The sequence below is a fragment of the Camelus bactrianus genome, chromosome 27 (assembly GCF_048773025.1).
Source record: "Camelus bactrianus isolate YW-2024 breed Bactrian camel chromosome 27, ASM4877302v1, whole genome shotgun sequence".
NCBI classification, from domain to species: domain Eukaryota; kingdom Metazoa; phylum Chordata; class Mammalia; order Artiodactyla; family Camelidae; genus Camelus; species Camelus bactrianus.
In genome coordinates this window covers 26,239,492-26,265,453 of record NC_133565.1, presented here as the reverse complement: position 1 = coordinate 26,265,453, position 25,962 = coordinate 26,239,492, and the positions used below count along the sequence as shown (strand labels likewise).

Below are 25,962 nucleotides of genomic sequence, written 5' to 3'. Positions count from 1 at the left end.
TGAGGTCTCTGGGGCCTGAAATGGAACAATCAGAATTCCCAGGGCTTCCGTGGCAGCCTGAAAGTTGAGAGTGGGTGGAGAGAAACATATCTGGTTCTAAATGCTTGTCTGTTCTTCAGGCTAATGGCTCAACTTCTCTATTGTTGCTCATTCAGTCCTCTTCCCCTTCACCTCAGAGAACCTTAGGCAGCTTGGAGCCACAGTCCCATTGTTTTCCAATAGAAAATAGAATCTCAGTCACTACAGGTCAGTGACAGAGAAGCTTCAGGTTTGTGTTAATGGTGCTTTGGGGCTTTGATTTTTATTTCCTTACTGTCTGGAGCCATGCTTAGCAACAAATGTTGGGATTTCTAGGACCAGGGCTGAGGTGGAGGTGACCTCTCATGGGCTTCCATAGGAGGCCGGGCCCTTTGCTGACAAGCCTGTTGGTAGGGCTACTGCTGTTCTTCAACTGGATGACGCTTGCCCAGCCGACCTCTCTCTCAGGTACAGCGCTCTCCTCTGCCCACCACCCCCTCGGGTACCCTCTTCTTTTAATGGGGTATAGGCTGCTCTGGGGAGCTGGTGGGTTGGAAGAGAGGCTGCCCTTCTGATAATGGCTGATCCCTTTCACTCTCCAAAAGGGATGGAGTTGGGTGGGTAGATCATTCCTACCCCCTCGCTCCTCCCTTTAGCATTGGCCCATTACCCCCACTTGTGCCAGTCTACCTGGGATGCTGATGGCCGTCACTACCCGGGTTTCTTCTGTCCTCGGCTCTCTGATACTCCGGAGGAAGCCTACTGCTGCCACCTGCAGGCTGCGGGGGGCTCCTGCTGCACCCGGGCTGAATTTGAGGTCTTGGTACCAGGTCAATCTGTCTGCCCTTCCACCTCCTCCCATCCTCAGGTGAGAACTCCAGCCCCAGAGCACTGGAACACTGACAGGGTGTTCCAGTATCTGGGGCTCTGATACTAATTTCTGGGGTGGGAGGCTTGTAGCTTACAGACTAGTAGAGAGACAGACCTCAAGCATAAAATCACGTAAATAAATGATTATAAACCTGTGAAGGAAAAGTTCAGGGGGCTGTGAAAGCGGGTAACAGGGAGACACTGTGCTGTGTGGCGGGTTGGGGTGGGACGGGTGTCAGTACTGAGAGGGTATTGTAGTTCGTGGATTCCACGCATTATAGTCGGACTTTTCAATTCTGAGTCTGTCCATGGATGACTTCAAGGTACCTGTGAGCTCCCTGAATTTGTATTTACAAATTCTACATTTTTCTGGATTAGGGTGTGTGTGTGTGGAGGTTCACGCTTTCTCCGGGCTCTCAGGGGCTCTGTAACTCACAGGCTGCAGCAGCGAGAGCGCGGCTTGGGGCCAGCATCCTGATACTCTCCCCTCTCCCACAGGGGCCCGGGCCCGCTCCTAGCGCTGGGTCTTTACAGCCTGCTGCTCGTGGCTCTGATGACGGCAGACCTCGTGCACTTCTGCCGCGGTCGGGGCAGGGACCAGTGCACCGGCAGGAACGGAAGTCCCTCTTGGTCCTCCGCCGCGCGCCCCCTGCAGGTCTCGGCTGGAACACACTAAAGGCGCCCAGGGATTCTCTGCGCCTGCGGACCGGGGCCGACCAGCCCGCCTCTCTCCCGGCGCGCTCCCGCCTTGGCCCCGCCCCGTCGCTGCCACCGCCTCTGACGTAAGACTGGGGCGGGGCAGCCGATGGCGGATTCCCGAGCCTAGAGCCGTCCCGCCCCAGAAACTGCGCCTGCGCGCGCCTGGAACGCCTGCTCCGAAATGACTGTGAGTGGTCCAGGGATCCCCCGAACCCCGGCCCGCTGGCCGCGGGGTGCGTACACATCCCCCCGCGCCATCACCACGTCGCTCCTGCTCTGACCATTCCCTAGCCTCCTCCTCCCTCAGTCTTGGCCCTCCGTGAGACTCGCTCCCTAACACCAGCCTCCTCTCCCCATAGCTCCCCGGCTCACTCTTGAGTCCACCTCCGACGTTTCCATCCCTTTCTTCCACAGGCCAGCTCAGTAGAGCAGCTGCGGAAAGATGGCAACGATCTGTTCAAATGCGGGGACTACGAAGGCGCCTTGACGGCCTACACCCAGGCCCTGGGTCTGGGCGCAACGCCCCAGGACCAGGCCATTCTGCACCGGAACCGGGCCGCCTGCCACCTGAAGCTGGTGAGGGAGCCGGCTACTCTTCCTCTGGCCTGCCCAGGCCCCTGCTTGCCCATCTCGCTGTTGCTTGGGCCCCCACTGGACATTCACCTTCCCAGGCCACCCACAGTTGTCTCGTGCCTTTTGGGCCTCTAGGTGGCAGGAGATCTGGTGACTCAGGAGAACAACTCTTTTGCCCAGTTATTCCCCAAAAAGGAGATGACCAGCCTCTAAGGCCCGTGTTTTTCTCTTACAGGAAGATTACGATAAAGCAGAAACGGAGGCATCCAAAGGTACGGGAATGTGGGCCCCTTTGTGGAGCTGTGAGGCTTCTGTGATGGGGCAGGGATTCTGGGACCATTGCGCCTTCACTTTCTCCTCCTCCTTACACCCTTGAAACACGGCTGCCTTCTTTCTTTCCCACTTCCCCGGGCATTTCCTTTTCTGCAGCTACCCTCACCTTTTCTGAGGCTGAAGTTCTGAGCCCCACATCCGTCCCCCCACCTTCCTCTGTGGCCCTCGAGATCTTTCCCTACTGCTCTTGCCTGGAGATGGTGGCCTCATGGGTGCTGACAGAGCTCCCGTTTGTGCTCAGCCATTGAAAAGGATGGTGGGGATGTGAAAGCACTTTACCGGCGGAGCCAAGCCCTAGAGAAGCTGGGCCGCCTCGACCAGGCTGTCCTTGACCTGCAGAGATGCGTGAGCCTGGAGCCCAAGAACAAAGTTTTCCAGGAGGCCCTGCGGAGCATCGGGGGCCAGATTCAGGAGAAGGTATGCGAGTAACAGAGAGAGCAAGGCATTGACCAGTTGTAGAGGGGCACTGGTAAATGGATCTGGGTCAAAGGTATAAACATAGTTCTCTGGAGAGGAGATACTGATGGCAAATCATCTTATAGAATGGCGCTCAGCCTTGCCAGTGGTTAAGAAAAAACAAATTAAAATAACAGCAGGGTGCTGATTTTTTGGGTGGTCTGTTTGACAAGCATTTAAAGTTTGTACACATCGCTAGAAGAAGGGAGATAGACACTTAAGTGGTGAGGTTAGGAGGGACATGGGCTCATTCATGACTGCTGGAGGGGGTATCAATTGGTACAGCTCCTTTGAAATGTCCTTTACCGTATGTCTTAAATGAGCATATCCTGTCATTCAGTATGTTTACTTCTTGCTCTCTCTCCTAGAGAAGCGTTGCCCATGCACGCTAGCAGGTGTGTGTATGGTTGTTTCAGCCTTGCTTGTAGTAGTGAAAAATTGGAACTGCCTAAATGCCCAGCAATAGGGGAGTGGCTAAATAAACCGAGTGATGTCCTTACTATAGGCTCCTGTGTTATAGTTACCAAGACAAGGCAGATCCACATGTGAGAATGTGGAAAGCTGACACTTAAGTGGAAAAAAAGCAAAATATACAGTAACACATATAACATGATACCATTTATGTTAACATGATCCCCCACATATGCACCCAAAATAATACCATGTTTTTTCCTATGGGTACACTTGGATATGTAAATTTTTTTTTGGAAGAGATTTTGCTTGATCTGTTCCTTTTTTTTTTTTTTTTTAAGTAAAGAGACATTGTGTGTTACATATATTAAAAATTAATTTAGGAGAAAAGAATCTAAAGGTCATTATGAACTATAATCAAGCTTGAATCAGTCAGATAATTTGGTGTTAAAATGCTGACACAGTGGAAACAAGTAATATGATGGCAAACACATTATCAAAATGTTGAGAGCTACCTTTTGATCCGCAGGGGCTGCATAGAGCCCTGTGTTGAGAAGGGTTGGGAAGTAGGTTGCCTGGGCCTGTGTTGTGACTGATCACTCATGCTCTGCCACAGATGCCGGAGGGGAGAGGGGAGCGGCACACATGCTAGGCACGTGCTACTATCCAAGCCCAGGACCCTGGGAAAGGGAGAGGGCCTTGTTAAGGGATGAGCTTCATTGTTTAGATTATTTTTAAAACAAAACAAAACAAAACCCAAAAAATCTATCAAAAAGAAAATCCTCAACCTAAAGGGAGTGTTAGCAACTACCTCGTGACCTGCTGGCTCCCTGCAGGAGGTTTAAGTGTGAGTTCAGTGCCATAGGCGGTGTAGCCAGGCTGCCACGACATACATGGCCCCCCAGGAGTGGGTTGCCTCTTGGCTAATAGGACGCCACCCCTTCCGAATGGCACTGCCTTCAGCATGGGTGCTGCCCAAGCGGGAAGTGGCTCAGAGAAGAAAACAGCCAGGTAAGTACAGGAGAAGCTGCCAGGCGAGTCTCTTCCTGCCCAGGGTAGCTTAGTGCGAGCCCTAAGCCCAGACATCCTTGCTGTGCCTCCCAGAGACAGGAGCCAGGCGCTGGGAGGAGCCAGAGAGGACAAAGAGGGAATGTGTTGTCTCTGGCCAAGAGAGATGATTCCTGCCATGCTTTGTTGGTTTGTCGTAGGTGCGGTACATGTCCTCAACGGATGCCAAAGTGGAACAGATGTTTCAGATACTATTGGACCCACAAGAAAAAGGAACTGAGAAAAAGCAAAAGGTATAAGAACAAGTGAGCAGGGACTGAACTCCCCTAGTGCTGCCCGCCCCTCCCTGTGTGCTGCTGTTGGCCCCGGATGTCCTTGCTGGCCTGGTCTGCTGTGTGTCGCTCTTAGATTGTGCAGCTGGGCTCACAGAACCTCTGGAGCTCAGAGGGCCTGGGTCCTGAGTGTGAGCCAAGGAGAGGGGACCAGTATTCACTGAGCACCTCATTGGCCAGGCCCTGTGGTGGGAGCTGGGTGTGTGGAGGTGACTGAGGCACGGTCTCTGTCCTTCAGTCTTTGCCAGGGACTCAGAGCTCCATTTACTTGAACCGTCAGTGAGGGAGCAAGCTCCTCCCTCTACTTACAGAGGAGAAAACTGAAGTTCAAAGAGGTTAAATTTATGGCCATGGTCACTCAGCTGCTAAATGGAAGCAGTGAGACCCAGAGCTCAGGGTGTCTGCATGCCCCACCCTGTGCTGTGTGCGGTGCTCATATTATGATGCCCTTCTTATGATGCAGGCTTCTCAGAACCTGGTGGTACTGGCCCGGGAGGATGCTGGAGCTGAGAAGATCTTCCGGAGCAATGGGGTTCAGCTCTTGCAGCGCCTGCTGGACACAGGAGAGACCGACCTGATGCTGGCGGCTCTGCGCACGCTAGTCGGCATTTGCTCTGAGCATCAGTCACGGGTAGGTGGGGCGCAGGGTCTAGTTACTGCCTCAGTCTGTCTGTCTGTCCATTCACCCACCGGTCCACGTCTCATCTGATAAAGTCTAAGGAGATCTGTAACAAGAGAGGCAAAATTAAAATGACACAAAAAAAGGCCAGTATGATTTGGGACAAAGTGGGGCCAGGAAAGAGCAAAAGCAGCCCACTGACACCCTGAGCACTCGTGTCGGGTGGGCTCACAAGTGTGGGCCTCGGCTCTCCTGTAGTCAGCCCCAGAGGTGCCTGGTCTCTGGCCCCTCACTGTCTGTGTGGTGAAGCTAGCTGGTTGTGGATAGCAGGATACCTTCCCTCACCATCAAACTGGCATTTCCCTTGGAGAGGTGTCCTCACAGTGAGTGATGTGGTCAGTGAAGTCACTCATAGCATCTTTACCATCGAGACCATGACTGGGTATGTAGGGCTGGACCTTGAGATGATTCTTCGTGTAGATGGTGGGTGTCCCGCACAGACAGTTCAAGTTCAGCAAGGACAGCCCTTCCCTGGACCAGTGTCACAAAGTTCACGCTCTTTCTTGAGCTGGCTGGATTCAGGGGACAGGGACTTGACCCTTGGTTGCTCTTAGAGGAGCCCACAGTTCCTAGATCAGAGGTAGAATTGTGAAATAGTCTATGAAAGCTCTTCAGACCAAGCTTGGGGTCTATTTCTGGGTCTCCCAGGACTAAGAATGGTCAAACTGTATGAATTCCATCTGCCTTCTCCAGCCTTCCTGCCCATCCTCATGTGAACAGGGATGGACCCAAGTGGACCTTCTGGGTTCTTTCAGCTTAGAAATGGATGGAGAGGCCTTGTGGTTCATTCCATGTATGTCCACATCCCCAGGGTGTAGACGGAACCTCAGGGTTGTTATTGGGGAGGAACTTGGTGCCCCTGGGCCTGGTAGTCGGATGGCTTTGTCTAGGCCTATGTTTCTTCTTCCTAAGGAGAGACAAACCAAAGCAGCTGCTCTCAGGGCCACGATATTCCTTGTCTTCTCTAATTAGAGCCCAGGAGAGAGAGAGAGATGGAGGGGGTGTTTCCCCTGGAATATTTTCTTTAGGAAGCCCTTCCAACATGATAATCCTGGCATCACCCCGGCCACACCCTCAGGCAGGCCCACTTTGCTTTCGCGTGAAGCTGCTTCCACCCAAATGTCCTTACCTCTGACCATCCTCTCTGACGCACAGTCACAGATCTCCACGGCTGCCTTTCACCAACGGGAGGCTGTCTCCACCTTTCTCCCACAGACAGTGGCAACCCTGAGCATGCTGGGAACTCGGCAGGTGGTCTCCATCCTGGGTGTGGAAAACCAGGCTGTGTCCCTGGCAGCCTGCCACCTGCTGCAGGTTATGTTTGATGCCCTGAAGGAAGGCGTCAAGAAAGGCTTCCGGGGCAAGGAAGGCGCCATCATCGTGGGTGAGTGGAAACAGGTCTGTGTCCTGGAGGGTTGCTGTTGTGGAGGGGAAGGGACTGAGCCAGCCAGGCCGGCTACAGCTGCAGGTTATTCAGGAATATGCCTTGGTGACCGTATTTTACTCTGGGTTCTAAGGAGCCAGGGTGCCTGTGGGGAAGGCTGGAGCCCAGAGTCCAGGATATAGACCCCTCTCCCTACTGGCACGTTTCAAGGTCTGGGCACTAATGTCTTCTTCTTGTCAGATCCCGCCCGGGAGCTGAAGGTCCTCATCAGTAATCTCTTGGAGCTACTGACTGAGGTGGGGGTCTCAGGCCAAGGCCGAGACAATGCCCTGACCCTCCTGATTAAAGTGGTGCCCCGGAAGTCTCCTAAGGATCCCAACAACGGCCTCACCCTCTGGGTCATCGACCACGGTAGGTGATCCAGTTTTAAAAAGGGACAGAAAGAGACCAAGCATATGTGTAGCATCTTACTTGGGTGGCAGGGCCTGCTTGTCCCCAGGAGCAACTGCAGCCAGCATGTGTGTGCACTGAAGTGCACACGTGGCCTGTGCTGTACCTTTAGGGAACTCAGCATTGGACCTTTAGCCGAGTACATGTGCACCTGCGCGCACACTGAGCAGGCCTGCGGGCAGGTTCACGGGGAGGCTGGATCAGCTTTCTCTATCTGAAGTTTTTTTCAGTGAGTGTGTATCACTTCTACACCAGGGAAAAAATTCTTAACGTTTAATAAATAAATTCATACTTCTCTTTCCCCCTAAAAGATAAATGAGAAAAGCTTGCATAAGCCCCAGCATAAGCATATCTGTTGGGTGCTCATCCTCTCTTGTTACCCCAATAACCCTACAAGGTGTGGGTGTTATTTTCCCCTTCAGTTCTACAAACAAGGAACCTCAAAGCCCCAGCGCAGTCGGCCCCACAGGCACGCCGGCACGCAGACCTCACTTCTGAGGTCCTTCCCTGACCCTACAACTGCCCTCAGAGGCGGTGGATCAGCCAACCAGATGCTCTGAGCCTGTCTGCGCTCCGTAACCTTTGTCCACTTTGTCCAGGAGTGGTCCTGCCTTTCCGTGCATCTCCTAGGAAACCTAGGGGTTGGAACTAGTGTTCTGCTGTCTAAATAGAGTGTCTTTTCAGGTCTGAAAAAGATTCTGGAGGTGGGGGGCTCTGTGCAGGACCCTCCCGGGGAGCTCACGGTGACGGCAAACAGCCGCATGAGTGCCTCCATTCTCCTCAGCAAGCTCTTCGATGACCTGAAGTGTGATGCTGAGAGGGAGAATTTCCACCGACTCTGCGAAAACTACATCAAGTGAGGGACTGGGCCCCACCTCCCAGTGCTAGGGTTCCAGTGAGGGTTCTGACTCCTTGGGGAGGGACAGCAGTGAAAGGTTTTCCACAAGAAGAGCCGCCTTGGGAGGACTGGTGGGGGCCAGACACAGGGCTCCCAAGGCCCACTTCTTGTTCCACAGTGACTTCCCCAGGGACGTTCTTCCTCAAGTCAGTTCTCTGATGTAACCAGTGTCCTCAAGCACATACTGCTCGCTGAGCACTGCCTCTGTGTCTGTTCTGACACAGCCGTGCAACGTGACAGTCCTTACCTTTATGGAGCTCACAGCTAGAAGACTGATGGAGGACCGGTCATGAAATAAGCAGCACAGGTTCAGATCTTAGTACAGGAAAACAGACGAATGGGGTGGTGTGAGTGCGAGTGACCTACATGAGGTGGATGCCGTTGGGGAGGCTGGAATGAAAGCCGAGATGAAGAACACCAGTGCCAGCCGTCTAGGGGAATGTCCTGGTCTTCCCGTTGGCAGCTTGCTGATCTTGCCCAAGTAGTGCTGATGCCTGGCCAGTGGAGGGAAAGGGAGGGAGGAGAGTCCTTTGATGCTGGCTTCAGTGTGACAGCTGCCACCCTGTGCCCCTCAGGAGCTGGTTTGAGGGCCAAGGGCTGGCCGGGAAGCTGCGGGCCATCCAGACGGTGTCCTGCCTCCTGCAGGGCCCATGTGACGCTGGCAACAGGGCCCTGGAGATGAATGGCGTCATGGAGAGCGTGATCGCTCTGTGCGCCTCGGAGCAGGAGGAAGAGCAGCTGGTGGCTGTGGAGGCCCTGATCCATGCAGCTGGCAAGGCCAAGAGGGCCTCATTCATCACGGCCAATGGCGTCTCTCTGCTGAAGGACCTGTACAAGCGCAGCGAGAAGGACAGCATCCGCATCCGGGCGCTGGTGGTGAGACGGCGGGCCTGGAATGGGCCGGCAGGCGGCTGAGCAAGGGTGCCGGGCTGGCTGGTGTCTCAGGGTGCGGCCCAAGCAGACTCTAGGTGAAAATATGGGACATGCAGGGCCTTGTTGAGGCCAGAGGCAGGGACCCGGGCGCCTCCTAACATAGGGCTTATGGTCGGGTCAGGGAGATGAGCCTTATGCAGAAAGGACACTGAGAACGTGGGGTGGCACATGCTGCCCCCTGCAGGCGATGGGAGCAGCACCAGGAGGAGCTGATGGAGGACTTTGGAGGGCACGCTGGGCCAGGCCGGTCAGAAGGGCTGTATGAGAAGGCTGGGCCGGCAGGTGGCCCCAGGAGCTGGTGGTTCGGGGGCCACCTGGCTTCTGTGAGCCTATTGCAGCCGTCACCTTGAGGAAGCCGGTCCTCCTCTTTGGGGTACTTAGTCTTGGGTTTCTCCAACCTGTGAGGATCTTAGTCTTGGCTGAGGCATTGTCTTCTCCCCACACATCTTAGCTCCACCTGTAAAGAGCTTCCTTGTATGATGTGGAAAATGAACAGAGCAAATCCCTGTGCAGATCAGAAGGGCGGGGGCCCAGGCCTGCACAATGGCCAGTGTGTCAGTCTCTACCAGATGCCATGTCATGTGGCCACCCCAGTAGCTGATTTTGCTGCCCAGGGCTCCAGGTGGTAGCCTGAGGGGGTGTGCATGGCCCCAGAGAGCCTGGAAGAATGCTGGGGGCAGCCCACACCAGCTGTGGAGGAGCCCTGCTCTGCCCCTGTCCCTTGGCCAGCAGCTGCATCTTGCCTCTTCAACCAGGGACTCTGTAAGCTCGGCTCGGCTGGAGGGACTGACTTCAGCATGAAGCAGTTTGCTGAAGGCTCCACTCGCAAACTGGCCAAGCAGTGTCGAAAGTAAGTCGTTTAGCATTGCCACCCCCTCCCGCCAGCTCGATCTCGGGAGAGGAGGGTCTAGGTGGACGCTGGGGCCTCCTCACTGCCCTGCCCTCCCCGGGTCAGACCCTCCTGCACTGCCATGTGAACTATTTCTGTATATGTGGTGGGAATGCCCCAGTCCCTGGCTTTTCCCCCTTGGTCCTGGTGTGCTCCTCTTGTCCCCAGTTCTGATGTTCGTCACTACCCTGCATGTCCACAGGTGGCTGTGCAATGACCAGATTGACGCGGGCACTCGGCGCTGGGCAGTGGAGGGCCTGGCGTACCTCACCTTCGACGCTGATGTGAAGGAGGAGTTTGTGGAGGATGAGGCTGCCCTGAAGGCTCTGTTCCAGCTCAGCAAGGTAGCCCCATGGGTTCCTGCAGTCATCTGGGGACACTGTCTAGGATTAGAGCTTATGGGGCTTTCTTGGCAGGTCTTGGCTAATGGCTTTTGTGACCCCAGAGCAGGAGAGCTGGTAGTCTGAGTGACCGGTCTGTGTGGCGTAGGTGCACTGACCTGCCCCAGCAGTACTGGGAAAGACGATCTGTTAGGGGGAGTCGGGGAGGCCAAGTATATGAGCTCCCAAAGTCTGGGGCCACCCTGGGGCCTGGGAGGTTCCTAGATTCTTCCTGATGCCTGAGTGGTCCAGCTGACAGTAGAATTGAGAGCCTGGACAGCACTTATCCTGGTGCTGCTCTGTTCCCTTTGATGGCCAACTGACGGCCCCTCTGCTTTTGGCAGTCCGAGGAGAGGTCGGTGCTCTTTGCAGTGGCCTCAGCGCTGGTGAACTGTACCAACAGCTACGACTATGAGGAGCCAGACCCCAAGATGGTGGAGCTGGCCAAGTATGCCAAGCAGCATGTGCCCGAGCAGCACCCCAAGGTGAGGGGCCGCTAGGAGGAGCTTGGGGGCCTCCGTGTCATTGGGACGAGTTGACCTGAGGCGTCCACAGCAGATGAGCCTTCTGTTTAAGTGGCTTTTTTTCCCTTCGTTTTCACGTTCATCAATTTGTGCTGTGAAGAGGGTCCCCCCCCACCCCGACTTCCTCTACCTAATAGCTGAGGCCCCACTGCTAAGCTGCCTCCTTCCCCAGGACAAACCTAGTTTCGTACGGGCTCGGGTGAAGAAGCTACTGGCGGCCGGTGTGGTGTCGGCCATGACGTGCATGGCGAAGACCGATAGCCCTGTGCTGACCAGTTCCTGCAGGGAGCTGCTCTCCAGGTGAGCCTGTCTCGGCCACCCAGACCTTTCCCAGCTCATCAGCCTCGAGGCTGCCGACGGAACTACAGAGGGAGCAGGTCTTTGTGCTGTGGGCCACCTGGAGCAGGGGGACCCCCCGTGTGGCTGCCTTCCTTTGCTTAGCCCAGAAGTGGCGGGTCTGCCTGCTAGAGCCCTGGGCCGGCCCACCCAACACGGCCTTCTCCCTGCAGGGTCTTCCTGGCTTTGGTGGAAGAGGTTGAGGACCGCGGCACTGTGGTTGCTCAGGGAGGGGGCAAGGTAAGCAGGCTTACAGACTCCTTCCTGATGGTCTATAAAACATGACTCAGTGGCTGCTACACAAGAGGTGAGTGTTAGATGTGGGATGGAAAAGTATTATTAGTGACCAGCAGGAATGTCTTCGTGATGAGTGAGTGGTGCTGAAACGGGCGGGCCCTTAGCGCCCTCGGCACTTTGTACCTTAATAGGTCCTGAGCTCTCTCTTCCCTTGTGTCATTGACCTTCATGGCCCAGTGCCGGGCACAAGCCATGTCTAGCTCTTACTGTGTGTTCCAGGAAGGGTTTGGGTGGCTTACTGGGAGACCTCAGGAGAGAGGGCATGAGCAGGAGTATCGTTCAGCTGGGGAGAGAGTTGGGGAAGGGTGAGGGCAGCACAGTCAGGGTCTCAAGGCCTCGTGGTTCGGGCCTTACATTTTTGGGTACATCTTGGACATTGACAGGCTTGTCCCTACAGGCTCTGCTCCCGCTGGCCCTGGAAGGCACTGACGTGGGGCAGACGAAGGCAGCCCAGGCTCTCGCCAAGCTCACCATCACCTCCAACCCAGAGATTACCTTTCCTGGAGAGCGGGTACGTGTCTTCCTGCTCCAGCACTAGCCTGTCCTCCACCCCTTCATTCAGCCCTGGTGGCTTTGACCCAGGCTGTGGCTCCTCCTTGGGGCTGACAGAAAGTGAGAGCTTTGCTGAGCCCTGGGATGGGGAGGGCAGCCTTCTTTCAGGGCTCCATCTTCAGGGCTGTGAGGTGGGTGGGAGCTGAGGCATGTAGCCCTGACAGGTGGTTGCATATTGCAGATCTACGAGGTGGTCCGGCCCCTTGTCTCCCTGTTGCACCTCAACTGCTCAGGCCTTCAGAACTTTGAGGCACTCATGGCTCTGACGAACCTGGCGGGGATCAGTGAGAGGCTCCGGTAAGGTCCCTTGGGATGTAGGGCCTGGGCAGGGCATCAGGGTATCAGACTACCTCCTAAAGCACTTTACAGCTTGGAAAGCACTCCTCAGTCACTCACTTATTTCCTCCTCACAGTGACTCCTCTGCATCATAGTTGAGGAGACAGGCCAAGAAGTTTGACTTGTGCTGTGTTCCGTAAGAGGGCAAGGAATTGGGCAGTGATGGTGCAGGCCCTAGAGTCAGACTGCCGGGGTTCAAATCCTGGCTTCACTGGTTACTATTGTGTAACCTCACAAGTTATTTAACCTCTCTGTGCCTCAATTTCCCCATCTGTGAAATGGGATGATTATAGTACCCGTGTCATGGAGTCGTGGTCAGGAGAATTAAATGAGAAGATACATGTAAAAGCATTTACTACATAGGTGCCTGGCTCCTAGCAGTGTGCCCAGTCAAGACGCATTAACTATTATTGCTAATTGTTACCTTGGGCACATTACTCACTACTTAGCCTCAGTCTCCTCTTCTGCAAAATAGTAATGATAATCACACCTGCACCTTCATCACAGGGCTGTGGTGAGTAAGGCAGTCCAAGTGCTGGGTCAGGGTAAGTGCTCAAATGTTAGGTATTAGTCTCACCATCACCACCACCTGGGTCTCCTAACTCCTACGTAAGAGCATTTTTCAAGGTCCCCTGCTATCTCCTAGGCCTGGTTAGAAGGCTAGAAGCCACTGCAGTTCATACTGGGTGTGGGGTGGGGGGTCTTTGGGTATTGGCCAAGGACATCGTTGACCCAGTGCTTGATTGTATGGGGACAGGAGGGTGGGGGTGGTGGATGCAAAGGCTCTGAGGATTCTGACCCTTCCCTTCTCCGCCCCACAGACAGAAGATCCTGAAGGAGAAGGCTGTGCCCATGATTGAGGGCTACATGTTTGAGGAGCATGAGATGATCCGCCGGGCAGCCACGGAGTGCATGTGTAACTTGGCCGTGAGCAAGGAGGTAAGGATTGGTCCAGCCAGCTGTGGCGGGCAGGCATGCAGAAGTACCAGTTCTTGCCTGGGCTGTGCCCTGGCTGACCCGACCCACTGCCTTTCTCTGGCCACAGGTACAGGACCTCTTTGAAGCTGAGGGCAATGACCGGCTAAAGCTGCTGGTGCTGTACAGCGGAGAGGACGACGAGCTGCTGCAGCGGGCAGCTGCCGGGGGCCTGGCTATGCTCACCTCCATGCGGCCCTCGCTCTGTAGCCGCATCCCCCAAGTGGTCAGTGCCTCTTCTTGGTGGGGGAGGAGAGATGGGCCAGGAACACTCAACTGCCCTCGGTTGGCAGAGGGCAGTCCCAGGGTGTGTGGGTGTCTTCCCTGCCAGGCTTGAGCCTGCTGCTCATGGTCACACTGCCCTGTGTTCTGTAGACCACACACTGGCTGGAGATCCTGCAGGACCTGCTTCTGAGCCCCAACCAGGAGCTGCAGCACCGGGGCACTGTGGTGGTGTTGAACATGGTGGAGGCTTCGAGAGAGACTGCCAGCACCTTGATGGAGAGCGAGGTGCTGGAGATCCTGTCAGTGCTGGCTAAGGGCAAGGAAAGCCCCGTCACAAGGGCTGCCACAGCTTGCCTGGGGAAAGCAGTGGAATATGGGCTTATCAAACCCAGCCAAGATGGAGAGTGAGGGCCTGCCTCATGGACACGCTACCTATTGCAGCACAGGGAGCAAGGATAGAGGGGGCTTTGGCTGGTGGGGGCTGGAATGTCGAACATTCTGGCCTCTCCTCCCCAGCTGCCCTCTGATGTCCTCTGTTCTGAGTCAGGGACCCTGTTCATCACAGCCCTGCTCTGTCAGCACTGCTTCCAGCCTCACGCAGCAGGGCCCTTTTCTGGTACTACTGTAGACAGCTGGGAATGGGGAAGCTGCATCCTGACCCAGCCTGTGGATCTTCGGCATTGGAAAGGACACAGCGCAGCCTCACCAGCTGTGAGCATCACTTGAGCCTACTAGCAGGACCACCCCTGGGTCCTCTAATAAAATTGTGTGGAATTCAACAAATGTGTGCCCTGTCGCTGGACAGGGAGGGCTGGCTGTGGGGTGGAGTCTGGAGCAGGAGCTGGGCATGGTTTCCTGTGTGCAGCGCAGCTTTACAGCAGCACAGCCACCTCTTCGAAGGAATCCAATGGATTCCCCACCCCAGAGCTCACTGAATTGCTACTTAATCCTGTTAGAGGGTCAAGATGTAAACCTAAGAAGTGAATAGGTAAACTATTCAGTTGTGTGGAAATAAATGCATGTAGGCCCTTCAGTACTTTTGCCTTTGTATTGAGGGTTCTTAGTGATCTCCACTCAGGCAGTGCTCGGGATCTGGGGTTTGGGAAACCTGAGGGAAACTCCAGTAACTGGGCAGGGTGGGAGGAAAGTCTGGGCTAGGCGGGCTTCCCTGTCTGCTTACACTCTTGTACTAAGCCCAGCTCGAAGCTCATTGGCTCAACAGAGATAAATGACAGATTCCGAGCCAATGAATGGTAAAATCTGTCCGGAGCCCGCCTAATACGGCTGCTTCTTGTTGGGCATCAGACCCGCGCGTGTCCAGTAGCGAGCCGCCGCCGTACCACGCTGAGGGGGAATGACAGGCGGTACCCGTCACCAGGGTCGCCCGTCGCCAACTCTTTAGATGGCTCTGGGTGATCCCCAAAGGCTTCCAATCCGAACTCGGAGGCCCCGCACATGGCTGCGGAGGGCGGGACCATTTGGTCCAATCTCTGCCTCGGGCCCACAACCATCGGAGGTTTCGCGCACTCCACGCCCTAGGCCGCAGAGGCCACAGTAGGCCTCGGGACCGGTTCGACCGAGCTTGGACTAGACAGGCCGCGGCGGGGACTGCAGGCAAGGTGAGTACCGCCCAGCGGCTGCCCGCCCTGCGCGATGGCGTCACCGCCCTCGCCAGCGATTGGCCCCGGGGAGACTGCGGCAGCCAATGGGCGCCTTGTCTAGGGCGCGGCTCTTCAAATCCTTCCACTTGCGGCTGCCAACCAAGTCCTGGGCTGAGGAACAGCTCCTGGGCGGCCGCCCGACGCCCCCTCACTTTCTTTGTCCATCGGAAGGAGCTTCTTGAGGGGGTGTAGGGCACAGGGTCAAAATCAAGGTCAGAGGTTTCCTTGGGTTGGATTGAACCCGGAAGTGGTTAGGAGACTAGGCAAAGGTCAAGGAAAGACCAAGGATCTGACTTCAAATGCTCGAAGATGCCATTGAAATTCTGATCAAACCAAACTTGCTGTACGGATAAAGTGGCCTTGCTGTTGTAATCTCGACTGTGGGTCTGTTTCCCTATTACGCATGAGCTCCTTGGGAGCTTCTCATCAGCCCAGAGTAAGGGATCAATAAATGTGTGTGAAAGGAATAAACGACTAGATGAGGTCCAGTTGAAACTGCTTTGTGTAGGTCCCTCGAGACCAATAAGTCATTTTTATCAATTCTAAGTACTGGATTTAGTAAACTTAGTGTACTTAACCATAGTATGTGCCAGCACTTGAACCCTTTATTTGCATCTGTTACCAAGAATTCTACAAGGTGTGTACAAACCCTCCACTACTCTCCAGCTTTGTAAAACTGAAAAAACTGAATTGGACTGAAAGAGCTCAAGTAAATTGGCTAAGGGCACAGACACTACTAGCTGCAGAGGCAAACTATGGAACTGGACCTAACCCGTGCAGGGCACTGCCTCTCAAACACTCTGCTTTTTACTAGTGAGAAGAGCACTGTATGTGGAGTTGGTGAGCCGAGTTCAGCTCTCAGCCCCGCTCAGTCCTAAGCTGTGTGATAGGATAAGGATTACTTTGGGAGTCTCCTGTGCCAAATAGAGGCAGTTCTAGTTCGCAAGATTACATGGGGAGATATGTCAGACACTAGGAATTCAGAAGGAGGGGTTCAGATCCTAGTCCAACGCCTAAAGGAGAGGCCACTTAAAATAGCTCCTGCCCACTTCGTGGGACAGTGAAGTTGCTTGAGTCAAAAGGGAGGATAGAGAAAGTATCCTACTCTAGGCAGCTCAGAATCCTAAATCTGGTAGGATTTTAGCGAAGCCTCCCACTCAGCGAACGTTTGTGGAATGCATATCGTCTGCCTCTGTGGTTAGGAGGATGGCATTTTCCCCATTTTACTGGTAAGGCAGTTGCAGTGTCCCGTCAGGGCTCATCTGGAAGAATCTCGTCCGGTTCTGCCCTAATCCTCGGTCCCGCCACCCGCCCCAGCCAGGTCACAGCCAGCAGAGGGCGCCGCCGGGGCATGGCCGGGGAGCGCACCGGGGCCTGGTTCGGCTTCGGTTTCTGCGGTTTCGGGCAGGCGCTGGGCTCCGGGCGCGGGCACCAGGTACTCAGTCCCGAGCCGCTAAGGGCGCCGGGCGCGGGCCTCGATATCTGCCGCGTGAGCGCGAGCTGGAGCTACACCGCCTTCGTGACCGGTGAGCGCCGCCCCCGTCCCCATCCCGGCCCCCGGCCCTGGGTGCGTGTCCCACCCGCTCCCCAGCCCGCTCTTCGCCCCCGCAGGTGGAGGCCAGGTGGAGCTGTCCGGCTCCGCACGCGGCGCCGCGGGCGGCTGCAAGGACGCGTGGGCGTCGGAGGCGTTCCTCGTGGTGCTGCGACCCGGGCCGGGATCCGGACCCGGGGCGGAGCTTCAGGCCTGGGCGCCCGGCTCGGCGCTGCGCGGGGAGCCCCTCTGGGCCCAGACCGTGGTGCCGGAGGCCGAGCGGAAAGACGGACCCGGCGGCGGTGAGACCCAGGCTGGGCCGCTGCCGCTGCTGCCCTGCGTCCGTGCCTACGTGAGCCCGCGGCCGCCCTTCTACCGGCCTCTGGCCCCGACGCTGCGGGCTCGCCGGCTGGAGCTGGGCGCCGAGCACGCGTTGCTGCTGGACGCGGCGGGCCAGGTGTTCTCCTGGGGCGGAGGCAGGTGAGTGGCGGCTTGGCCTGGTGGGCCGGCTGGGCCTTTGCGCGGATGGGGCGGAGCAGGTAAACGTGGCTCGGAGTGGGAGGTGAGCATATAGGGGGTGGGAGAGTGCCACTGGGGAGGGGAGGAGGCCTCTTGGTGTTTCTGTAGCCGACTAAGGTCTCCCTTACTCAGGCACGGACAGCTGGGCCACGGGACTCTGGAGGCAGAGCCGGAGCCGAGGCTGTTGGAGGCGCTCCAAGGCCTACCCATGACTGAGGTGGCCGCAGGAGGCTGGCACTCTGTGTGTGTGAGTGGTGAGTAACCTAGTGCTTTTCAAAAACCAGCTCAGGGGCTCCTAGTCTCCAAACCTTCCGCCTCCTTAGTTTTTCTTTCCCAGTTTGATGGGTGGCATATCCAGGCGTCCTTGAAAGCTCACCCCACATCAGTCAGCCCAGTCATTCATGACTCCCCATTGCCTCCCAGGTGAAGCCACTCTGCCGCCACGATTGCCCACTCACACCCAGGCCATTGCAGTTTTCTGTTACTGGTCTCCCTACGCCTCCCATCCATCTGCCTCCAGCCAGTGCTACCTTTCTAAAATACTCCCCAAGAGGAAATGAAGGGGTAAGAGGCAGCCCAGCCAAGGAATACGAGGAAGGCAGGTAGCAGTTGCCCAGGGAGCCATGATGTGTAGCACACAGTGGACACTTAGATGCCCACGAGGAGGATGCTGGTGGTGAGTGTGAGTTCTGGTGGTGCTGTGGCTGGTGACCTAGGGCCAGAAGGAGTAGTTTAATTTTGGATTATGTTGAGTCTGCTGCTCTGGCAGGTGATCCAGGTGCAGCTGATTCCTAGGCTGTTGGGTGGGGCTGGGAGCCAATGATCTTTGTAAGGATCTGCATCTGGGGCTCTGGCTGCCACCTGTATTGTTACCAAACCAGGTCTGTTTGCCTGATGCGCAGCAAGCCAAATGCTGAGGTGCTGGGGTTTACAGCCAAGAGTTTATTCATAAGGCAGCCAAGTGAGGAAACAGGAGAATAAATCTCAGGTCTGCCTCCCTGAAAGGGGGTTGGGGTATTTATGGGGTAAGCAGGGGAAAGATGATTGGAGGCAGGGAAAAGGTGAGGTAATCAGTGTTTGAGCAGGTATCTGGGTTACATGCTTCTGCATATTCAAAATGGAGGCACTTAGCATGATCTGAGGTGGAGTTTTCCAGCCCTGTGACATTAGAAGGCCACTCACTGGCCATATGCCCAGGTCCAGTTTTAGGGTCAGTGGTCCCAACTAGTCCCCAGCCAGCTTTCACTGGGCAGGAGCTGACTCCAAGTTCCTGTAAAAACAGCTGAGTTGTGTGAAGCTGGGAGCGTATGCAGTTAAAGAGAAAAAAAGACAAAAAACTAAAATGAACTTAATGAAGTCAGTTTACAAGCAAAGAGGTTTTACCAGGCAGTTCCCTTGTCTGTTGTTCTGTAAGACAAGTTCAAGAATTTCTACCAGTTGCCTTCTTCTGTTACCTCTATGGGTCATGGTTTCAGTGTCACCAGGGATCTTTAAAAACCACCTATGCCTGTAATCTCTCCTCCATGTTCTCATGCAATGGGCCTGGGTTGGCAGTCAGGCTTGAAGGGAAGAGAAAGGAGGGCTGGAAAGTGAGCCCAATGGGGAAGCTCACACTTAAGGTCCAAAAGGAATTTGAGGCCTTGGTGTAGTGATTGGGGCACAGATACTTCAAACCAGACTTCTTAGGTCTAAATCATCACTCTGCTTCTCGAGATCTTGGGCAGAGTACTTAATTTCTCTGTGCCTCAAGTTTTCTGTTAAATAAAATGGGGATGTTGTGCTTAAAACACCGGCACAGATTAAACTCTTGATAAGAATTAGCTACTATTGTTAGTGAATTTTTAGCATTAGGGTTGTTGCTCCAAACAACAAACTATAGTGTTGTGGGGGGCAAGAAAGGCGAGAGGTTCTAGAGGTCTTCTGGGGGGAGGGGGAGGGCATAATGGGTAAAAGTGGTCAACTATATGATGACGGTTGGAAACTAACCTCTCGGTGATGAGTGCTCTGTAATGTATACGGAAGTCAAAATACAGTGTTGTACACATGAAACTTATATAGTGTTTATAAACCAATGCTACCTCAATTAAAAAAAATTTTTTTGAAGAAGAGGACTTGAGCAGGACCAGTGGCAGGTGGGACTGAAGAAAGGGGCCTGGGCTCAGTGGATTTGAAAGAGAGATCATTGAGGAACTTCTGGGGACACGATTCCAACGTGGAAGTTGTGGGGGGGGAGCAATTTAACAACAAAGGGAAAAAGTAGAAGTGGAGAGGAAGATCCAGTAAGAGACTTCTTTAAGAAAAGGTGACCTGAAGGCACTTGAGGGGAAAGGGGACCCGTTGAGGCAGGGAAGCTGCTGGGCCTGAGGGAGGCACCTGCCTGGAGTGCTGACTTGGGCAGACAGGCAGGAGTTGTCTCCAGGGAGCTAGTGGAGAATAGGGGAGTTTGGATGGATGCAGGGGGCCGAGGAGGTGGAGGGGGCATTATTCACAGTCTGTTTAATGGGGTTCCCTTTATGTCTTTCAGAAACTGGGGATATTTATATATGGGGCTGGAACGAATCAGGGCAGCTGGCCCTGCCCACCAGGAGCTTGGCGGAGGATGGAGAGACAGTCACAGGGGAAGGTGAGTGTCAACTCTTGACTTCTACATGTTTCTGTCATTCCTGACTCCTGGCTATATGCTGGCCTGAGAGCTACAGTGCTCGGTAGGTGTATGCGACATCCTTGGGACCCCCAGGACACAGCCAGGACTCTGAGCCCCTTATGAGAGGGAGTGTGGCAAGGCTGATGCCAGTGTCAGCACTCCACTCCCCATAAACCTGTCAACTCCAGCACTTCCTGGGGAAGGTAGGGGTTGGGAGCACCAGCTCTGGAGCTTAGCTTGTGCTTCAGCTGTGGTATTGAGTGAGTTAATGTATGGATAAGGTTTCAATCAGTGCTCAGTGAGTGTTACCCATCATTGTCATCATCACTCTTATTGCTTCTCTGAAGCCACAGGACTGAATGAAGATGGTTCTGAAGTGAAGAGAGTAGCCAGGGGTGAGAATGGAGCCCCTGCCCCCTTTATAGCTGTTCAGCCCTTCCCAGCTTTATTGGATCTCCCCATGGGCTTGGATGCCATCAAAGCCAGTTGTGGATCCCGGCACACAGCGGTGGTGACAAGTGAGTGGGGCTGGGGAGGCTGGTTCAGGATGGAGCAGAAAGTCACTCCACCCCAGTCTCCAGCTGGGAGCTGCAGAAAAGGGTGTGGTCACCTAAAAAAACTATCATTTCAAGCATCTTTGTCATGTACTAGGTAGCTGCCTCTCTCAGTACACCCCGACATGGCTTTAATAGTGGCTCCCTGGCCGGTCAGACCCCAAAGGTTCTTCTGGAGGGAGGCTGGTGTTTGCCAGCCTCCTCACCTGACAGCAGGGCCTGCTCAGCTTTGCTTCTAAGACTCTTGAACTCGGTAGCTGTGAGAGTCAGGCCAATCAGCGGGCGTATAGGAAGATAAACTTTTTTTTTCTTTTAAAAAATGTTTTATTTATTTATTTTTTATTGAAGTATAGTCAATACTTCTGGTGAACAGCACAGTTTCTGGTGTACAGCACAATGCTTCAGTCATATAGGAAGATACATATATTTGTTTTCATATTCTTTTTCACCATGGGTTATTACAAGATATTGAATCTGGTTCCCTGTGCTATACAGCATAAACTTGTTTATCTATTTTATGTATATTAGTATCTGCAAATGTAGAACTCCCAATTTATCCCTTCCCATGCCCTTCCCCCACTGGTAACCATAAGTTTGTTTTCTATGTCTGTGAGTCTATTTTGTAAATAAGTTCGTTTGTAAGATAAGCTTTTTCAATCTGGATCCTTTTTACCCCAAATGTGATTAGACAGCTGTTAAAGAGAAAGAGAGTATGTTGTCCCTTGCCAAGCAAACCTCAGGACGACTGTGATGTGCTGGCTATGGGTTGTGGCAGGCCAAGGAGGACAAATGCCTTGTCAAAAAGCATTGGTGACGGCCATTTACTGTCCTTTTGGTTGCAGGAACCGGGGAGCTCTACACCTGGGGCTGGGGTAAGTAAATTGTTTGCTTTTGTGATGCTTAAACCACAGGGAGGAAAGACCTGGGGGTAGAGGACAGGTAACAATAGCCATGCAGACAAGTGGAAGCAGGGGCCTGGGCAGCCTGACCACTGGGAAGACCGGGACTGAAAAGCTGTCTATTCCCCTCTCTGGAACAGATCTAGGCATGCTTAGAAGGGCAGAGACCAGACAGCAGAGAAATAGGAGATATCAGTACTTCCCGTCTACTTTTCTTAAGGGAATATTTAGCCAGCATTTGTGAGAAACATCTTTTGGTCTGGCACTGGGTAGAGAAAAAGGTAAAATGAAAATGTCTGCTCTGAGCATCTGAGTTGAGGAGTGGGGAGCCTGGAGGAGCATCTTGCCTGGAGTGGCTGCTGGCCACTGCCTTTTGAGGACCTGCAGACTTGCCTGGTCCTGGAGGCTCTATGGTGCTGTCTCCTGACTTCACAGAGCAGACACCAGCAGAGTGCTGGCTTAAGCCTGCAGTTCGGTTGGCAGGCTGGTTTTCCTCCCTGGAGGGGAAAAGCGTCAAGGCCCAGGGGAGAGGAGAGGATGGCAAAAGGGCTTATTTCACTTTAGGTAAATATGGACAGCTTGGCCACAAGGACACAACCAGCTTGGATCGGCCCTGCCGTGTGGACTACTTTGTAGATAAGCAACTCCAAGTAAGGACTGTGAGCTGTGGTCCCTGGAACACCTATGTGTATGCTGTGGAGAAAGAGAAGAGCTGACATATACAAAAGGGCATAAAATAAATGTACGGTAGAGTAAAAAATTATTAAGCTAATGCTTGTGACACTTCACCCAGGTCAAGGAACACCATTGCCGGCCAAAGGCCCGGCCCTCGCCCCTCCCCGTCACAGCCCTCTTGCACCACCTATGAGCAGCATCCTCAACTTGTCCTCGCATTAGAAACCCTAGAGCTTTGGAAGTGGATGCCTAAGGCCAGCACTGCCGACACAGTGAAATCAGAACTTAGGGGTGTGGAACCTAGATGTGGGTAATTTTAAAGCTGCCGCATCCCACCCCAGGTGATTTTGAGGTAGTGCCCATATGGGGAACCACTAGAGGCCATCTTCTTTTGTTATTTCTCTTCCCTGTCTTCATTTCGAATTGTACCGTCCTTGTATGCATCTTTATACAATATAATTCGTCTGCTTCTGAACTTTAGGTAAATGGAATCACTCTGGGTATGTTCTTTTATGTCTTGTTTTTTCATCAACATTAATGATTCATCTATAGTGTCCTGCAGTTCATTCATTTTTATTGTTACATGGTATTCCATTGTATGGATATTCCTCGTTATATATATATACTCCTGTTGATCGTAATTTCTTCTTTTTTTTATTGAGTTAAAATACACATAAAAATTTACTATTTAACCATTTTTAAGTGTACACTTCAGGGATATTAAATGCATTCACATTGCTGTGCAGCCATCACCACCATCCATTCTCATCTCTTTTCATCTTGTAAATCTGAAACTCCACACCGATTAAATAATAACTCCCCGTTCTCCCCAATCCCTGGCAACAACCATTATACCTTCTGTTTGTCTGTATGATTTCGACTACTCTAAATACATCACATAAGTGGAATCATACAGTATTTATCTTTTTGTGACTGGCTTATTTCAGTTAGCATAATCTTCTCAAGGTTTCATCCATGTTGTAGCATACGGCAGTATTTCCTTCCTTCTTGGGCCTGAATAATACTCTGCTCTACGTATACATCACGTTTTGTGTATCCATTCATTGGCTGATGGACACTTGGGTTACTTTCATGCTTTAGCTGTTGTGAATGATGCTGCTGTGAACATGGGTTTACAAATACCTCTTTGAGACACTGTTTTTACCCAAAAGTGGAATTGCTGGGTCATAATGTAATTCTATTTTTATTTTTTTGAGGAGCCTACATACTGTTTTCCACAGTGGCTTTTCCATTTTATAGTCCCCCCAATCGTGCACAAGGGGTTCCAGTTTCTCCACATCCTCACCCAACACTTTGGGTTTTTTGTTTTGTTTTGTTTTGTTTTGACAGTAGCCACTCTGATGGGTGTAAGGTGTATCTCATTGTACTTTTGATTTGCATATCCCTAATGATTAGTGATGTTAAGCACCTTTTCATGTGCTTATTGGCCATTCATACATCTCTTTTGGAGAAATGTCTATTGAAGTCCTTGGCCCATTTTTGAATTGGGTCTTTTTTTGTTGTTGAGTTTTAGGAGTTCTCATTTTACTCTGGATATTAATCCCAGGTAAGTGACTTGGAAATATTTTCTCCCATTCTGTGGGTTGCCTTTTTACTCCATTGATAGTGTCTCTTAATGTAAAGTTTTTAAATTTTCATGAAGTCCAGTTTGTTTTTTCTTGCCTATAACTTTGGTGTCATATATAAGAAATCACTGCCAAGTCCAATTTCGTGAAGCTTTTGTTTTCCCAATTTCATTGTTTTAGGTCTTACATTTAGGTCCTTGATCCCTTTTGAGTTATTTTGTATATGGTGTTAGGTAAGGGTCCAACTTCATTCTTTTGCGTGTGGACATCCAGTTTTCCCAGCACTATTTGTTGGAACGACTGTCCTTTCACCATTGAATTGTCTTGGCACCCTTGTCAAAAATCATTTGACTGTGTATGTGAGGGTATATATGCCATTTGCAGCAACATGAATGGACATGGACGTTGTCATCCTAAGTGATGTATATATATATATATGTAAGAACATGTTCTTAACCCCAAAAAGAACCCCCTTACCAATTAGCAGTGACTGTTCATTTATCCCAGCCTGTGGCAACCATTAATCTATTTCCATGGATTTGCCTATTTCATATAAATGAAATCATATAATATATTGCCTTTCTGTTTGAATCCTTTCAGTTAGTTTTCAAGGTTCATCCATGCTGTAACATGTATTAGTACTTCATTCCTTTTTATGGCTGTGTAAAATTCTGAAGAGATACACCTCATTTTGTTTATCTGTTTATCAGTTGATGAACATTTGAATTATTTCCACTTTTTCACTGTTATAATGTTGTAAACATTCTTGTACATGTTTTTGTGTGAACATGTTTTCAACTGGTATAATACCTAGGAGTAGGATTACTGCGTCCTATAGTAATTTATCTTGAGGAAATGCAAGACAATTTTCCAAAACAACTATACCATCTTACATTCCCACCAGCAATGTAGAGCCAGCCTTGCATTGCCAAGATAAACCCCATTTCATTATGATGTATTCTAAAAGTTTTAAATTCAATTTTGTAATATTTTGCTATGGAATTTTGTGTCTGTGTTCATGAAGGATATTAGTCTATAGTTTTCTTGTTTTATGTTTCTGTCGTTTGGGTACTGGGGTCATTCTGGTCTATAAAAGAAGTTGAAAAGTGTTCCATCTTCTGTTTTCTGAAATTGTACAGAATTGATGTTATTTTTGTTCTTTAAATTTTTAGTAGAATCTACCAGTAATACCGTCTGGGCCTAGAGTTTTCATTTTCAGAGGGCTTGCAATGATGAAAATTTCTTTTATTGCTATAGGACTACTTAGATTTCTTTTGGGGTGAGTTTTGGTAAATTGTGTCTTTCAGGGACTTGTCCATTTCAGTTGTCAAATTTCTGTGCACAGAGCTTCGTAGTAGTCACTTACTGTTCTTTTTAAGTTTGAGCCTATAGTGATATTCCTTTTCTTGTTCCTGAGGTTATCAATCTGTAATATCTTTTTTTCCCATTTTCATTCTTTTTCACCATGTTACTATAAGATATTGAATATAGTTCCCTGGGCTATACAGTATAAACTTGTTCTTTCATCTATTTTATATATAGTCGTTAGCATCTGCAAATCTCAAACTCCCAATTTATCCCTTCCCACCCCCACCCCACCCCTCCCCCCCATAACCATGTTTGTTTTCTGTGTCTGAGTCTGTTTTGTAAATAAGTTCATTTTTTTTTTTTTCAGATTCCACATATAAGTGATATCATATGGTATTTTTCTTTCTCTTTCTGGCTTCACTTAGGATGACACTGTCCATGTCCATTCATGTTGCTGCAAATGGCATTTTATTCTTTTTTATGGCTGAGTAGTATTCCATTGTATAAATATACCACAACTTCTTTATCCAGTAATCTGTTGATGGACATTTAAGTTACTTCCATGTCTTGGCTATTCTATCTAGTGCTGCTGTGAACATTGGGGTGCATGTATCTTTTTGAAGTAAGGTTCCCTCTGGATATATGCCCAGAGTGGGATTGCTGGATCATACGGTAAGTCTATTTTTAGTCTTTTGAGGAATCTCCATACTGTTTTCCATAATGGCTGCACCAAACTACATTCCTACCTCATTTCTTTTAATAAATGAGTTTAGCAAGGTTGCAGGATGGAGAGCAATATACAAAATTCAAATGTATGTCTATATACAGGCAAATAACAACCAGACATTCTAATTTAAAGATACCATTTACAAGAAATATGAAATACTTAGGGATAAACCTGACAAAGCTATAAAAGATCTATACACATGACCTACAACATATTCCTGAGAAATGAAAGAAAACATAAATAAAAGGAGATATATGCCTTGTCTGTGGGTCATCATGTCAGTTCTCCCCAAATTGGTC

The 25,962-nt window shown here is 51.7% G+C and overlaps 2 protein-coding genes across 4 annotated transcripts; both read left to right on the top strand.

Moving 5' to 3' along the window:
* Positions 1–1,622: 1,622 nt before the first annotated feature.
* Positions 1,623–14,592, top strand: UNC45A (unc-45 myosin chaperone A). The gene is made up of 20 exons (XM_010955092.3): positions 1,623–1,774; positions 2,002–2,163; positions 2,396–2,432; positions 2,735–2,910; positions 4,569–4,661; positions 5,164–5,331; positions 6,595–6,763; positions 7,004–7,174; positions 7,898–8,069; positions 8,687–8,987; positions 9,800–9,894; positions 10,136–10,277; positions 10,658–10,798; positions 11,010–11,137; positions 11,347–11,413; positions 11,868–11,981; positions 12,204–12,319; positions 13,181–13,298; positions 13,405–13,560; positions 13,710–14,592. The coding sequence occupies exons 1-20, from the start codon at positions 1,769–1,771 to the stop codon at positions 13,965–13,967; spliced, it is 2,790 nt and encodes a 929-aa protein (XP_010953394.1). The 5' UTR covers positions 1,623–1,768; the 3' UTR covers positions 13,968–14,592.
* A 267-nt stretch (positions 14,593–14,859) lies between these two features.
* RCCD1 (RCC1 domain containing 1) lies at positions 14,860–22,955 on the top strand. Of its 3 annotated transcripts, none has more exons than XM_074354184.1 (8): positions 14,860–15,178; positions 16,538–16,746; positions 16,832–17,231; positions 17,403–17,524; positions 19,795–19,893; positions 20,268–20,432; positions 21,311–21,340; positions 21,932–22,955. In XM_074354184.1, the coding sequence occupies exons 2-8, from the start codon at positions 16,572–16,574 to the stop codon at positions 22,081–22,083; spliced, it is 1,143 nt and encodes a 380-aa protein (XP_074210285.1). In that variant the 5' UTR covers positions 14,860–15,178; positions 16,538–16,571; the 3' UTR covers positions 22,084–22,955. The 3 variants fall into 3 exon arrangements, with proteins under 3 accessions (XP_074210285.1, XP_074210284.1, XP_074210283.1); XM_074354183.1 differs by having other exon boundaries at positions 14,862–15,178; positions 16,542–16,746; positions 20,262–20,432; XM_074354182.1 differs by having other exon boundaries at positions 14,863–15,178; positions 20,262–20,432.
* The last annotated feature ends 3,007 nt before the right edge of the window (positions 22,956–25,962 follow it).

Coding starts and splice junctions, on each gene's coding strand:
- UNC45A (XM_010955092.3), top strand. Junction 6,764..7,003: donor GGAAGGCGCCATCATCGTGG/GTGAGTGGAAAC, acceptor TCTTCTTGTCAG/ATCCCGCCCGGGAGCTGAAG. Junction 9,895..10,135: donor CTGGCCAAGCAGTGTCGAAA/GTAAGTCGTTTA, acceptor GCATGTCCACAG/GTGGCTGTGCAATGACCAGA.
- RCCD1 (XM_074354183.1), top strand. CDS start 16,572: ATGGCCGGGGAGCGCACCGGGGCCTGGTTCGGCTTCGGTTTCTGCGGT. Junction 17,525..19,794: donor GCACTCTGTGTGTGTGAGTG/GTGAGTAACCTA, acceptor TATGTCTTTCAG/AAACTGGGGATATTTATATA. Junction 20,433..21,310: donor GCACACAGCGGTGGTGACAA/GTGAGTGGGGCT, acceptor TTTTGGTTGCAG/GAACCGGGGAGCTCTACACC.